This window comes from Thamnophis elegans, chromosome 2 (assembly GCF_009769535.1).
Source record: "Thamnophis elegans isolate rThaEle1 chromosome 2, rThaEle1.pri, whole genome shotgun sequence".
NCBI classification, from domain to species: Eukaryota; Metazoa; Chordata; class Lepidosauria; order Squamata; family Colubridae; genus Thamnophis; species Thamnophis elegans.
The window spans coordinates 28,420,583-28,433,401 of NC_045542.1; the positions used below are offsets into that span (position 1 = coordinate 28,420,583).

General features: G+C 36.9%; 1 protein-coding gene across 1 annotated transcript in view; it reads right to left on the reverse strand.

The window, feature by feature from the left end:
- Window positions 1-493: 493 nt before the first annotated feature.
- ACVR1B (activin A receptor type 1B) overlaps window positions 494-12,819 on the reverse strand; it is a 46,075-nt gene continuing 33,749 nt past the window's right edge. The window contains exons 5-9 of the mRNA XM_032209968.1: window positions 11,302-11,469; window positions 10,021-10,177; window positions 8,968-9,092; window positions 7,332-7,462; window positions 494-6,351 (exon numbers count right to left, since the gene is read on the reverse strand). Of these exons, the coding sequence (XP_032065859.1) occupies window positions 6,226-6,351; window positions 7,332-7,462; window positions 8,968-9,092; window positions 10,021-10,177; window positions 11,302-11,469 (707 nt within the window). The 3' untranslated portion in view covers window positions 494-6,225. The remainder of the gene's footprint in view (window positions 6,352-7,331; window positions 7,463-8,967; window positions 9,093-10,020; window positions 10,178-11,301; window positions 11,470-12,819) is intronic.

Here is a 12,819-nt window from a genome sequence, read left to right on the forward strand (position 1 = left end):
TATGACAATTCCAAAATCCCAGAGTCATGGGATCGCCATTTGCAACCTTCCCAGCCAGCTTCCAACAAGTAAAGTCAACAGTGGAAGCCAATTCTTTTATAATGATCACGATTCACTCAACTGCAGTGATCTGTATAACAATTGTGGCAAAAAGGTCGTAGAATCTGGCCTGACTCACATACAATCGCTTTGCTTAGCAAGGGAAATGTTTGCCTCAGTTGTGGTCATAAGATGAGGATTACCTGTATTCTGAAAACGATCCAATTCAAGCCCTAACATTTGCTTTATTCTCATAGCACAGTTCCAATAATGACAACGTAATTTTTTCCTACAGTATTCTTTTATACAATTATTAGAAACATAGTTTCATGTAGCTCAGTTATATCTTTGAGTTGTCTTTATGTATTTATCTTTCCATTCTCTTAGCTAATATTAAAATTCAAGTATGTAAAGTACAGTAAAGTCAGAATTGAAACATAAAAAGTCGCAAGAGTTTATGTGAATAAAAACAAACTTTTAATAATGTACAAGCAAAAATTTGACAGCCTCATTCTTATATTAAAACAAAAGATTTCTTTCCTATATTACATCTATTTACATTTGCATACTGAGGAGATAAAGTGTCTAAGTGGCTATTTTACAGTCTTTCTCTAGTAAAACATATAAAACTTGAAACAAATATAAAGGTCAAGAAGGAATAAATTTTGGGGACAAGAAAGACAGAAGAGACAAGACAATAGTACCAAGAATGATCTATTCTGAAGCCGGTGTGACCCCCAAGTATAAGCCATACCATATAAATTTTGGAAAACATTAAGGGCATTGCAAATGCAGTTTTCTATTGGGAAATTTCATATCAAGACTTTTTAATGTTCTGATAAAGTTGGCTGACGTTCCCCAAATGGAATTTAACATGGGGACTCTATCCTGCTATTGTACCCCATAGCTGGATTATTGGTCATTGGACTAAAATTTCATGAAAAGAACCTCAATGTACCATGACAGTTACTGATTTAATTTAAAATGGAACCTCCTACTAGTTTTACTTTTAAGTAACTATAAGGAATGGTTAGAAATATTAATGCTATTGTTATCATAGTAAACAGAATATTTGCTCCTCTTAGTCAAAGATGCCAACTGCAGTAGCTAACTACCAAGTCACTGGAGTGATATAGACACATCAAAGAAATGTCTTAAAGCACCACTCAACTCTGCTTTATTAAAATGGTGCAATCTAAGGGCCCTTTTTTGAATATGCCTACAGTGTAAAATCAGGCAAATATTCCTGTTTTCCATTTAGGAAAAACAATTCTTTGGTCATTTTTACTTTGTCATGATAACACACACACACAATCTCAAGAATCCAGTTTTGCTGGATTAATTTGATGGTTTCTTTATGAATAAAATGGTCCTTGTCTTCTCTGGATTGGATGCCAGGAGGGCAAAGCCTATTGTGGGGCCCGGGGTGCCACCAGATGTGATCTGGATTATTCTGAGCTTGTGGAATCCAAGAAAGCAGACAGAATCCTCTGCAGTCTGATCACCCACCATTATGTTGTATTTGTGACTCCTTTGGGTGGGTGTCTAGAGTGTGATCAGCTGGATCTGGGAGGTTATTTATGCTTCTTTGAGAGAGAAGCGGATGCTGTCTGCTTTGAAGGGGGCAACTGAAAAAGAAAAACTGGGTACAGCTGTGCTTGATAAAGCTTGCCCTATATGTAATCTACCCTTCTTAACAAAGGATATTGCGAAGTAGTAGGTAATTAGCTAGCAAAGATCCTAGAGGGAGCAGATTATCTGGACCCTGTTCAGTCAGGATCAAGACCTGGTTATGCGACAAAAATGGCACTGTCTTTCCTGATAGATAAACTTCCTTCAGATGCAGATGGGGCGAGGGGACTATGCCGGTCTTGGTTTTATCAGAACTAAGTATAAATGCCATCAAGAATACCATGGTGTCCTTCTTACAAGGAGTTTGAGGCACCATTTTACAGTAGTACTGCTTCCTACCTGAGAGTGTGGTCATTCAGTGACTTGTGGGAGTTGCACTTGAATCCATGAAGTTTTTAGTGTGGACTCCCACAGGGCTCCATGTTGTTTAAAATCTATATGAAACTGGTGGAACAGGCGATTTACTGGCTCAAGCTAAGCTGATAAGTAGCTTCAAATACTTTGGAAGCATCATCTTGAGTGATGTTTTTTTGGAGAAAGAAATTTGACTTCAGGATCAGCGTGGATAGTCAAGCACGGGGACGACTGTGTACTAGAGTGCTTAATCAACACAGCATCCATATCTCCATGAAGCAAAAAGTCTACAGAGCTGTAGACCGTCCCTCTTATATAAATGTGAGTACTGGACTCTGCACCGAAGATACATCAAAGTGGAGAAATTTCACATGTGCGCTCTCCAATCAACCCTTGGCATTCATTGGTAAGACCTCCAATCTGGAGGTCCTGGATTATGCAGCGTCCACCAGCACCAAGTCCCTAATTATGAGAGGTCATAGGAGATGGGTGAGATATGTCCTCAGCATGGATGACCGCTATATGCCTTGCCAGTTGCTCTACTGGAGCTTGAGAAGAGACTTCAGAGTCAACCATGCAAGCTCTACAAATACACTGCAAATGAAACTCTATGCTACTGTGACACCCAACTATGGGAACTAGAAGTCACAACTAATGACAGAATATGCTAGCAAGCTCTGTGCTATGAAGTCTTAACCAGCTTTAAAAACCAGGCGCCCATCAAAACTGGAAAAAACAACAACTGGGCAGCATCAGAGAATAACACCCATTCTTACTACAACAATGGACTTCCATTGCCCCCACTGTGTGCTAGACTCTGTACTTCCAGACTGGGACTGCAGAACCACCCTGTGTCCACAGGTGAGCTCTAAAACATAGCATCTTCTTTGAACCCTAAGGACTGCCAATTATACTTCACAATCCTACAGACGTTTTGAATCAGCATCTATGAGGTTTGGATGGAGCAAGCTAACATCAAATTCTGTGAGGCAGGGTTGATAATGGTCAGTGGACCACTCTGGACAGCATTATCTCCCCCTTAAGGATGTGGTTGTCAATTTGGGGTCTGCATGGATTCACAATTCCTACTTAAATGACTGGTGGAAACTGTGGTCAGGTTTTCACTATTTACAATCCTACATAGAACAGGATGCCTTGTCTTCAATAACTCAGACTTTGATTACTACTTGACTACTGCAATGTGTATTACAATGAGCTGCCTTTGAAGACAATCTGGAAGTTGTACCTGATACAAAATGTGGCAGTAAGATTATTGGCAAGATAGCCCCATCTAGCCAGAATCACACCTATATTAAAGATCCTGCATAGGTAGATGGTAAGCTTCTGGGCCAATTCAAAGTGCTGGCCATTGGCCATAAAGCCCTAAATGGCACATGGTGGGATACATGCAGGCAATATTATACCAGCATTCACTGGTTTAGTCATCAAGAAAGGGTCTGTGAAGTTTACAGTATCCTCCAACTCAGGGAATATTCTCCCCGCAAAAGTATATGCAGTCCCCACCTAATGTAAACAGGTTTAAAGCTATTTTATTTCAGTGCACTTTTGATCCTGGATGGCCAGCTTATCTTTTTATTTCTGCTCTCTGTAGTTATTTTTTGTTATTGATAAGTATTTGAATTTGGCTATTGTTATAGGTTGGGATTTTTTTGTTATGATGTTGTACATCCCCAATTTCTTATGGGATTCGAGCAGATTACATGCACTATTAAATAAATAGCCTTTCATGCAGAACTGATTTATTCTGAGAAGGAAGCAACTGATGTAATATTTGAAGCAAATTACTATAAGGCATAATAGGGGGAATTCTACTCCAAACTGACTATACAAAACAGGTTAATCTGCCTCTAAGCCGTAGATCTAGGAGTAAAATGTCAAGAAGTATGCAATACGAATAGGACACACGTTTTGGCAAAATTATTTACCACTAGGCAATACAAAACACGTTTAAGGGAAGTACACACTTTTTAGCCTCAAGTTAATTTCATGTCTATCACTTAAAATCTTCAGCTTATCTATGAAAATCAAATGGCTCTTTTTAATTGGAGGTGGATTTGACAGTAAATTATACACATGAACATTTCCATTACCTGAGCTCCAAGTGTAAATCTTCGTGATACATTGTTCTCAATTCCAACTCCAGCAATCATAGATGCCATTTCTTATTTATGAAAATATATGATTAACATAAATTTCAAGGTGCCTTTTACTTTAGATCAGAAATGCAAGGAAGATTTTAGTAAATGGTGTCCCTTTGCTAGAGATTTGTGGTGGTCTCTGGCTCAGAAATGATCAGACCAAAATAATAGAAAAAGGCAAGTTTTACAATCAGAAGCACAAATCCCACATATCCCTACAAACAAAAGCGCCTGAGATTTTCAAAACACAGCATTAAAAGAAGCTACAACTTGTTACAGACCTAAAGGAACATGTCAAATTGACTCCAATACACAATGCAACTCTGCAATGTATATAATACAAAGACACAAGAAAGGTTAAGGGCGAGGGAAGGAAAGACAAACACATGCCTATTCGGAGAAACAACAAACACAGAATGTTTTATATTCTTATAAAATCCCCTGTCCAAGAAGGGATAACTCCTCCTCTTAGTAGTCGAGGGCTCATGGTTTATATAGAAACAGTTCCAGTGTAAAATTGAGCTGTGTGCATTTCTCAGTTTTTTTCCTTTTTTGCAGTGATTTCTTTATAAACAAATGAGAGGTAATTATCTATTTTATAAACAATAGTAAAAAAAGTTAAAATCCAGCCCCTCCATTAAAATAAGAATTAAAAAAATTAATCAAACCACTCCAGTTAAAAGTTATGGCTTCAGGAGTTATCTATCAAACACCCAACCTACACATAATGGAGTTTCTAATGCATTATTTGCATCACAATACAATCTCAGGCTGTCTCCCCACCCCCCACCCCAAAAGATGTGACAGCCTAATCCTACTACGCCCTGATCATTTAATTCAAACAAAATGCATGCAGTTAATCCATTCCCAATCCTTCCCTATCCCATCCCACCCCACCCCCAAGTGACACAAAGTAGCTTCCAGAATAAGGGAGATCATATTATATTTAACTATCTATATGCACATAAACATACGTACACACACACGTACACACACGCACACACCAGCTTTATTTTGCAGTCATTGTTCCTTGAAAGGACAAATGTTGCCAGGAAGTCTCTGAGTGCATATTTCTCCACAGCCATTTCATTCGATAGAGAAATGTAGTTCTGCCAAAGGCACCTTGAGAAATGGAAGGGCAATGATCCTATACGGTCAATTTTGTTTGTCTTTCTTTAACTAGGAAAGCACCAATTTCAGCAGATATCTAATTCTTTCACAATTCTTTCTGCTTGCTAGGTAATCATTGCTACCCATTATGAGAGAATTATAAATGAAAAAACAAACACGCACAATCAAAGTATTTTCCCTGCTTTAAATAAAGAGGGGAATAATGGCAGTGAAACCATTTGTATGGTGCCCCTCCCCCCAATTCTACTATTTAGCAGAGCAGAAACCTACTCCTTCCTAGTGAGAAGACAGCTAATTATCAGTTAGTGAGAAATAGGGAATTAGCACCTGCACTTCACAAAAGGACACTCTACATTTTCAACATGCACAGGAGCACAAGCAGACACAATACACACCTACGAGGCAAAGGGATGCATACCTTTGCACATGCACACGCTGTAGTTCTGGCTTAGGATCTATTGAGCTAGAAAAGGGCCACTATCTGGCCCGACAAAGTGCACACAAGGTGCCTGTGTGTACATATCAGTCCTTGAAACCTTCCCCTTGCCACACTTTTTAATCCACAAGTAAGTATCTTCTTCTCCCAAGCCATAAGGCTTTCCCTAATCAGCACATAACTCAAATTTACAGGGATTTCCATAAGAGAAACAAGGTTATATTGTGACTGACATTCTCCTATACAAGCCCCTCAAAACGCTTTCGAGAGGAAATTCAAAAAAGATGCATTTCACTCTTGAATGAGGAAATGAGTGAAGTCTCTAATGTCGATCCTCCTCACCTGGCCACTTGCAGGCCAAGCTGTCCAGTTGATAGCAGCAGGCTGAATACAAAGACGAGGTAGGCCTTCTTCACCACATCAATTCTTGCATGGCAGCTTTTTGTGCACTTTCCTCAAGATGGTGCTTGCAGTCTAAATTTTCACATCTTCCTGGATACTGAGTTGAGAAAGAGTTTTCTTGATGCGTAAAGCTGTTAGCCGTGCTGCTCCATTGGCATACCAGCACTCCCGCATCATTTTCCCCATAATTCGCAAAGCCTGGGAACATGGGGAGAATGGGATTAAGAGAAATCTCTTTTCAGTAGATCGAATCCACTTAAAAAAAAAAATCTATGAAGAATAGGTTGCTTTTATGTTTATGGTGCTGCTTTGTGCTTATTTTTTTATTAGTATGCATTTAAAAATGAAGTGGCATCTTATTTTCTTATTAGGACTTCTTAAAAAATCTAGTCAAAATAAAATTCAGTGTTTGCCAATTGCCTCTTAAAAGAAGCAAAGATTTGTCTTTCACAATCATGAAAGAGACAATTCTTGTCATTGGCTGCATTTCCACAGAACTCAAAGCTGTTTTTAAAAACTACGTTTTGTTAAATATTCCATACTAGGATAAACACTATGCTAAAATTTGGGGTGTTTTTTTGCTTTGTATTATATGAAAACCAAGCCAGAGCCAAACCAACTTCTTTTTAACACTTTGAAGCTGAAATCTGCACTTGAGTTTTGTCTTTTGCATGTAAACTATTCATTTCTACCTTTCTACAAACAAATGAAGAAAATTTGAAAAAATGGTTGTGTTTAAATTCTATGTCTGGTTATAATGTGGTCCTGTTTGGTTTGGTTTGGCTTGGCTTGAAATGTGGGAATCCAATGTGTTATTTAAAGTGCCACAATTATGCAAATCTTAGCTTAGTGCAATGTACTGTATAATCTAGTCCATTTTAACTGATTGGCTAGAACTACAATCAAAGCCAGAATTCTAATATATTTCATAGAAAATTGTGTGGATTAATCTATTGATTGCACAGACCTTATTCAATAAACCAGAATAAAATGCTTCAATACAAAACATTAAAAAGAGAGGATGAATTGGTAACTGGGGTTCTTTATCCAATTGGTACCAAGATTTCATGTCAAGAATTTGCTGAAGCTTTCCTTTCCCCTCTAGCTAATATGACAAATATTATATATTAAGAATTAGGCCTTATGGCATGCTTTTCAGTTTTCAAGATCAACTGTACCTCATAACTCTGCCACCAGTTGGGAATGTTCGGTCGTAGTTTCTGTTCACATACCACTTTTCGCATTTCTTCAATGGATGGGTCAGAGGGCACAAGGTCATAGTATGGGAGCTGATATTCTTCATGAATACCTAAAAGGAAAAAAGTGAATCAAGCTATTATTTCTTATGAAAATATCTTTTACATAGGCACAGTAGCGTTAATGATATAGGATGAAAAGCCTGCAAAAGGAGCAGGAAGTATCATACAACATGGAACTTAGGAGTGAAGCTGATATCTGATGTGTGCAAGTTGGTTTTCAATAATAATAAATTATGATATGTGCACAGGAAAAGAGTCTGTAGCCTGCTTCTTTAACAATATTTTTATTGTTATAAAAGTCGGGGGGAGGGAAGGGAGGTGGGGTTCTAGGGGGAGGGGGGAAATATAATATGTGTTAAATTCTAAAGTACATGATTGCACTTGTATACTGTGGCTTTTTAATGTTAGTATTATCCACTATTGTATTCTTAATTCTAACAGTGCATTAAAAATATTTTTCTCCTAAGGAATCATAAATAACGGCCAAATGAAACCTAGAAGTAATATATTAGTCTTTCAGTTTTGGTGGTTGAGGGCTTTCCCAATATACAGAATATACTATCCAATCCATATGAAACTATTTTTCTTCAGATTTCTCACAAAGAAATTATTAAGATCAATTTAGATTTCACCACTGCTTTTTCCAAACTACTTTTCAATATTACATATCATGATAACATAACAATGAACAAAATCTCTTTCCCTCCTTTTAAACACAAATTCAAAACATGTTCATTTCACCTTCTGTATTTGGGAACCAGTGATTTTCCTGGTTCCATAAACTTAGCAACTACTACACAGTTGTATCTTACACAAAAATCTTCAATAAGAGATTAATTGCCTATCTTATTATATACACCTCTTAGAATTATTTTGGATGATTGGGATGGCATAAAAGTAAATTTAAATAATACTTTTAATAAGCATAGACTGTTAACTATGATCTCTTTTCTGCTTCCTGCTTATTTCCATTTAATAAACAATATTGTTTTTCAGTTGATGACAAAAATAAATTATAATCCTCATAACTGGTCAATAGAAATATAGTAAAAAAATTATCTTACTTTGGAATAAATTCTGCAGTCATGCAGATTAAAGAGGAATGTTTTTTAAATACTTTATGACATACCACCTCTGTTAATTAATATAACAAAGAGAACAAGAAAATAACATTTAATGTTAATCCTGAACTGTAGCTTTGTGGTTTGAACCAATGACTATGATTTGAACGTATTAAAGGAAAGTCCTATTACAATGCTAAATCAATGGAAAGAAAGTTAGATTCTGTGTCAGCAACTTGCTATTTGCTTTGAATTAAAATGCATTGAATTGTAAGATCTGAAGCCAATAGAAAACTCTAACTTTTATGGGAGGAAGAAAGAGAGAGAGAGAGAGAGAGAGAGAGAGGGGGAAAGAGGGAGGGAAAGAGGGAGGGAGAGAGAGAGGGAGAGAGAGGGAGGGAGGGAGGGAGAGAGAGGGAGGGAGGGAGGGAGAGGGAGGGAGGGAGAGGGAGAGGGAGGGAGGGGGGAAGAGAGGGAGGGGGAAGAGAGATTACCTCCTGAGTTGCACCTGCGCGCAATTTCCCAGTAAACCAGGCCAAGGGCATAGATATCCGCACACTTAAATGAATCAAAATGTTTCATGTTTATTGTTTCATCAAGAACCTCAGGGGCCATGTAACTGTAGCAAAAGAACAATCAGATTAATGGCATCCATTTGAGACACGTATGCTTCACATATGCCACTTACACAGAAAATCATGATCTATTGTCAACTATTATAAATAAGAACAAGAATTCATTCAACAACTTTGAGGAAAGCCTATAATATTTTAGAATGTTTTATATTATTTGACTTTCTGTTAACAGCATTTGTAAAACGTTTACCAACAAAATCAAGCTAAAAATAATTATAATTTTGTCTTGCTAGTTAGGAGCACTTCTCGGCAGGAAAGGTGAAGCAGGAATAGAAATCATTCTACAAAACTTCCTCTCATTTATCAAGTGATTTAGTTATATGCTCTGTAATACAATATTTATGTGAGTGCTTGGATTTAGCTCTACAAAAAGTATGGTTGCCAGAAAAGGTTGTTGAAATACAATCCACAAGATTTTACACTAAGGATATTAAGGGTTATCCCAAATAATTTATTTGGAAATCATTTTGAAAGAAGAACATATTAAACACAATGCAAATTTTAAGTATATAGTTCATGTAGATAAAAGACAATTGCTTAACTAATATGTGTTCAGCTATCATTAAAGATAGCTACTTCTACAATTCACCATTTAATGAACTGCTCATATTTATAGAAACGTTAATTAAGTTTCTAATGCACATGATTTTGTTAAAGAATATTTTATGCTATAAAGTACCTTATTGGGAAACTCTTTAAATTTCAGAAGTAATTTAACACTGTAATTGATTCACAAATACCCAATTCCAATTATGCATATGGAAAAAAACTAATTAGAGTTAACAGCTAATGGCTAAGAAAATACAATTCTAAAAATGAAGCAACCAACCGGCTACAGAGAAAGGAAGCTTTCAAAATTACCAGCTGTATCTTTATCTATCCAACCCAGTCAGCTCAGGTGTAATTACTCACCGTTTTGTTCCAACTCTCTGATTAGGGGCAATATCAATTGTATCAGTAACAGAATCATGGCGGACAGCTAGACCAAGGTCTGCAATGGCACAAGTTCCATTCTTCTTCACTAATATATTTTTGGATTTCAAGTCACGATGTGCAATCCCAGGTTTTCCTAACAAAGGATGAGAGAGTGAGTTCTGTTTATACACTCTGGCCAAGAAAAAACAAAAAAGAGTGCCATGTAAAAACCTTGGCTAAGTCATGATAATGTTCATCCGAGATCTAGAAATTGTCATTTATCCTAAAGGGAAAAAAAAACAAGCTCTTTTATCCAACTTCAACAATGTAAGTTGAATGAGTCTTCTATTGCCAACTCATCCTAGATTAAGACAATAGGACAGTTCACATATACTATTTCTATCTTGTTAAATCACCATTTAAAATGTAGGATGAAAAAAGGGAATGATCTATTCTCACTTATATCCTTCCTTAGCACATCAATCCTGATTATCTTAAAGTACAATTCCTCATTACTTTGAATAAGAGATACTACGCTTCAGTTCACTAAACAGAATCACTAGCCCACATATTCCAAATATCTCTTCCTCTTAAATAAACAATAACAGATTTCTAAAATTTCTCAATATTAACATATAGGCTAATTCAAGCCAGCAAAGTTGGTATGATGCCAGTTCCTTTCATTAAACAATATGACCAATTGGGACCCTGGAAGTGTATCTTCTTTGTAGCAAACTGTACCCTTTGGAATGCTCCCCCCCCCCCCCCGAGCCAGCTGGCCTCCACTCTGCTGTTGTTTTGAGGAGTCATGAAGACTTGGCTCTTCACCCAGACCTTTAGGAAGTGAGAATGAGATCCCTTGCTTCACTCCTTCTAGTCCAGGAGTGTCACACTGGCAGCCCATGGGCCGAATGTGTCACAGGCAGGCCACACACACCCCCAGCTCCAAGAAAAGGAAAAAAAATATGTCACAATATGTCATGTGATGGCAACTTGACACCGCAAGTTTGACACTCATGTTCTAGTCTGTTTTACTTGGCGTCTTTTATTGCTTTTATTAATGATTCAAAAAATTGAATCATCCAGAGTCATTGAGAGTTGGGCAAAACACAAGTTTAATAAATTATTATTGTTGCTGTTGTTAGTCAATGAATCTCTTTATATCGAAAGAATGTATTTAATGTAATCTCTTTTTCAGCTCATGTCTATCAATAATATCAAATTTAGTTTTTCTAATTTCCAGTTGTTCATTATCAAATCTACATTAGTACCCCTTACCTTGAGTCCCCACTATTTCCATGTGCAGATGTGCCAAACCACTGGCAGCAGACAGAGCCAATTTAATCATCCCTTCAATAGTTACAGTATATCGGTTGAGGTAATCAAACAGAGAGCCATGCTCATGGTAATCAGAGACCAACCATAATTGTGTCCAAGTGCCATTATCTGTTGGCAATACAAAAAAGGGGAAATATACTGAAACAAGAAAATAACAATGGTCTTTTTTTAGATGTCATTGAACAACAGAGATTGCTCGTTACTGCTTGCTGCTATTTAGCACAGTTCAGAAATATGTTACATTTTAACTGTATGTATCTGTGTAGCTGTTTGTTGTGGGATTTATACTAATGCAAGTTTGTACTATTCCTTTTCCAGTTTAATCCTCACAACAATCAAAATATTGTGGTAGAGATTGAATTTGACAATGATTTCCTCTTCTCACTCTTGCTCCAGAAAATGTTGCTAACATGCCCTGTGATATGAGACCAATGGGAAATGAGGTAAGAAACAGGAACATCTGGAGAAGCAATGGCATTCCATGGAGAGCAGAGCTGACATCTACAGTAGAGTGAGGAGCTGGTGAATGGATCAGTAAAGATAGAACCTGGGATGGTCCTTAAATTCTCTATACCATCAATCCCAAACGATTCCAGCTCTGAGGACTGCTGGCAGCAGGGGGGAGGGGATGGTTTTGTGCGTGTGCGATGATTGCACAAATGCATCTTCTCAGCTTGCCTGGCGCTTCTGAGGCCTGGGCCTTAACCCCTGGCTCTGGGACATGTACCAAGGGTTAGTGGCTCCCTACAAGAAGATTATAAGACACTTGCTCTGGTGGGTTTTAGAGTCCTGGGAGCTGTAGGAAAGGCACGGGATTTGAACAATTAACTTACCTTGGACTTACAAAAGAGATGTGTTAAACTTCCAGATTTTGATAAACTATTTAAATATCAAGATTTTTTTTAAAAAAGGGAAGGAATATGATGTCGCCTTATTTGAGCAAGATGTATGTACGTACGTACGTATATTTAATATGTATTTATAGATAAGAGATAAAATATGGGAACAACAAGAAAAAGTGATAAGGTAGTGTGTTAAAAGGAAAGAAATGTGGAACTGGTTTATTTTATTAATAATATATATGTTATTTTTTCATAACTTAATAGATTTTGCTGATTAGGACTAAATGAAAAGGCTTTAAATTTTGTTTATAAATAAGCAATGAGACATAGGAATAATTTTTGTTGTAGTAAGGTGATGTTACTGAAAACAATTTCAGTAACATCACATTACTACAACAAAAGGTATTACTTGTTTTGATGAAGGGAATATCTCTTTTTATATTTTTTCCTTTTTCTTTATACGTTCCCCCTTTTTCCTTACTTGTATTCATTTTGTGTATATTTATGTAAATTTTAATAAACATTATAACATATCTCAGATGGTCTGTGTACCCAATTTTTGTGTTTAGGTTTGCAACTGTACAATGCAGCAAACTAATCCAGCCCTATATACTTC